Consider the following 1,490-nt stretch of genomic DNA (forward strand, 5'->3'; position numbering starts at 1 on the left):
GAGGGGCCCACAAATTTCCCCTCTACTTTGTAGCTGATCAATATTCTGTTGAGTCCACTTTGCCTGATGGACTCGATCACCTCGATTGATTACAAATACTGTCTGATATATGGAGAGTCGATCGATATTTTGTTGCCGATCGGGAATAATTGGGGATTGCAGACGTCAGATCGATATCTAGAAATGTTTTCCACCATTGGGTCTCCCCTCATATTGGGGGGAGGGGCGTGGGCGGGGCTTCATGTGATATAATTTCCTATATAAAGATACATTCCTTATTAATATCTAATAGCCGCCGATGTGGGAGGAGCCAACTGGAGAGATTATTGTTACCATAGTTACCCGTTTTATTGGACGATCTTTGATTTAGCAGGAACAGAGGTCACGTGACGATCTCCCCGAACTTCCTGTTACATTTGTATCCAATCAGAGCGGCCGTGACATTGTATCGATCTCTCAGGGAGATTGTAGCCACTTCCATAAGAAGGGAGATATTGCTGAAGCTTCATCCTGATGAGTCCGGTGTGCGCGGCTGTCATGCCGATCCTCCGGGTTCAGGACTTTGAGTGACGGAGGCGGGACGAGGTCACAGAGGCGGGATTTATCTCTCGGACATTTCTGATGTTCGGGGATTCCAGCCAGATAATTAGCATTTCCTAGCGCAGGTCAGCCGTGGCGGCCCCATGACAGGTTCCCGTGAGGTCATATGAGATTGCGGTAGATCGGTCATGCGTTGCGTTTAGTGATGATGATGATGACGACATACATGATGTGGGTTCCTCAGTGTGTTGCAGGCGCCATGTACATCACGGGATTCGCCGAGTCCATCTCGGACCTCCTCCGCCTGCAGAGCACCTGGGCGGTCCGGGGAATCTCGCTGGCGGTGCTGCTCGGACTGCTCGGCATCAACCTGGCCGGAGTGAAGTGGATCATTCGGCTGCAGCTGCTGCTCCTATTCCTATTGGCCGTCTCCACTCTGGACTTCGTGATTGGCTCCTTCACCCACCTGGATCCAGGTACTCGCCACATTGAACACGCGTGACCAGCAGAGGGCTGCGCTGCATTACACACGCGTGACCAGCAGAGGGCGGCAGCGCTCTGCGGATGAGGTCATACGTCGTGTCTTCCAGCGGAGTTCGCGGCCCCGTTCCTGGATCTCCCTCCCAGATTATCACTTTCTTTGGCCGTTGTTTGAATTCACATTTCTTCCCGGGACGGGGCGCCCCCCCCTCCCCTCCCCCACACAATTCCTCTTCCATACATTGCAGATCGGTGCGCTCATTGTTTCCAGGAATATTGATCCTGCGGGTTGTCACTTGTAGGAGACGTCGGCCATGTGCGCCTAGATTAGGATCGCAGGGCTCGGCCTTCCTCCCGGGGAGTGCGGGGCGCGCCGGATAACACAGGAAGGAAATGTTTGTCATTTGTACTACGCCGTCCCCTGTGTCCATTCTGAGGGATTCCTTGCCCCCCACCCCACCGCCCAACGC

The 1,490-nt window shown here is 53.8% G+C and overlaps 1 protein-coding gene across 1 annotated transcript in view; it reads left to right on the forward strand.

Moving 5' to 3' along the window:
- Nucleotides 1-1,490, forward strand: part of SLC12A8 (solute carrier family 12 member 8) — a gene marked incomplete at its 5' end in the record, with an annotated part of 23,793 nt that overhangs the window by 1,972 nt on the left and 20,331 nt on the right. The window contains one exon of the mRNA XM_018575421.1: nt 785-1,016. Within this exon, the coding sequence (XP_018430923.1) occupies nt 785-1,016 (232 nt within the window). The remainder of the gene's footprint in view (nt 1-784; nt 1,017-1,490) is intronic.

This window comes from Nanorana parkeri, unplaced genomic scaffold (genome assembly GCF_000935625.1).
Source record: "Nanorana parkeri isolate BGI_ZX_2015 unplaced genomic scaffold, ASM93562v1 scaffold3908, whole genome shotgun sequence".
Classification (NCBI taxonomy): Eukaryota; Metazoa; Chordata; class Amphibia; order Anura; family Dicroglossidae; genus Nanorana; species Nanorana parkeri.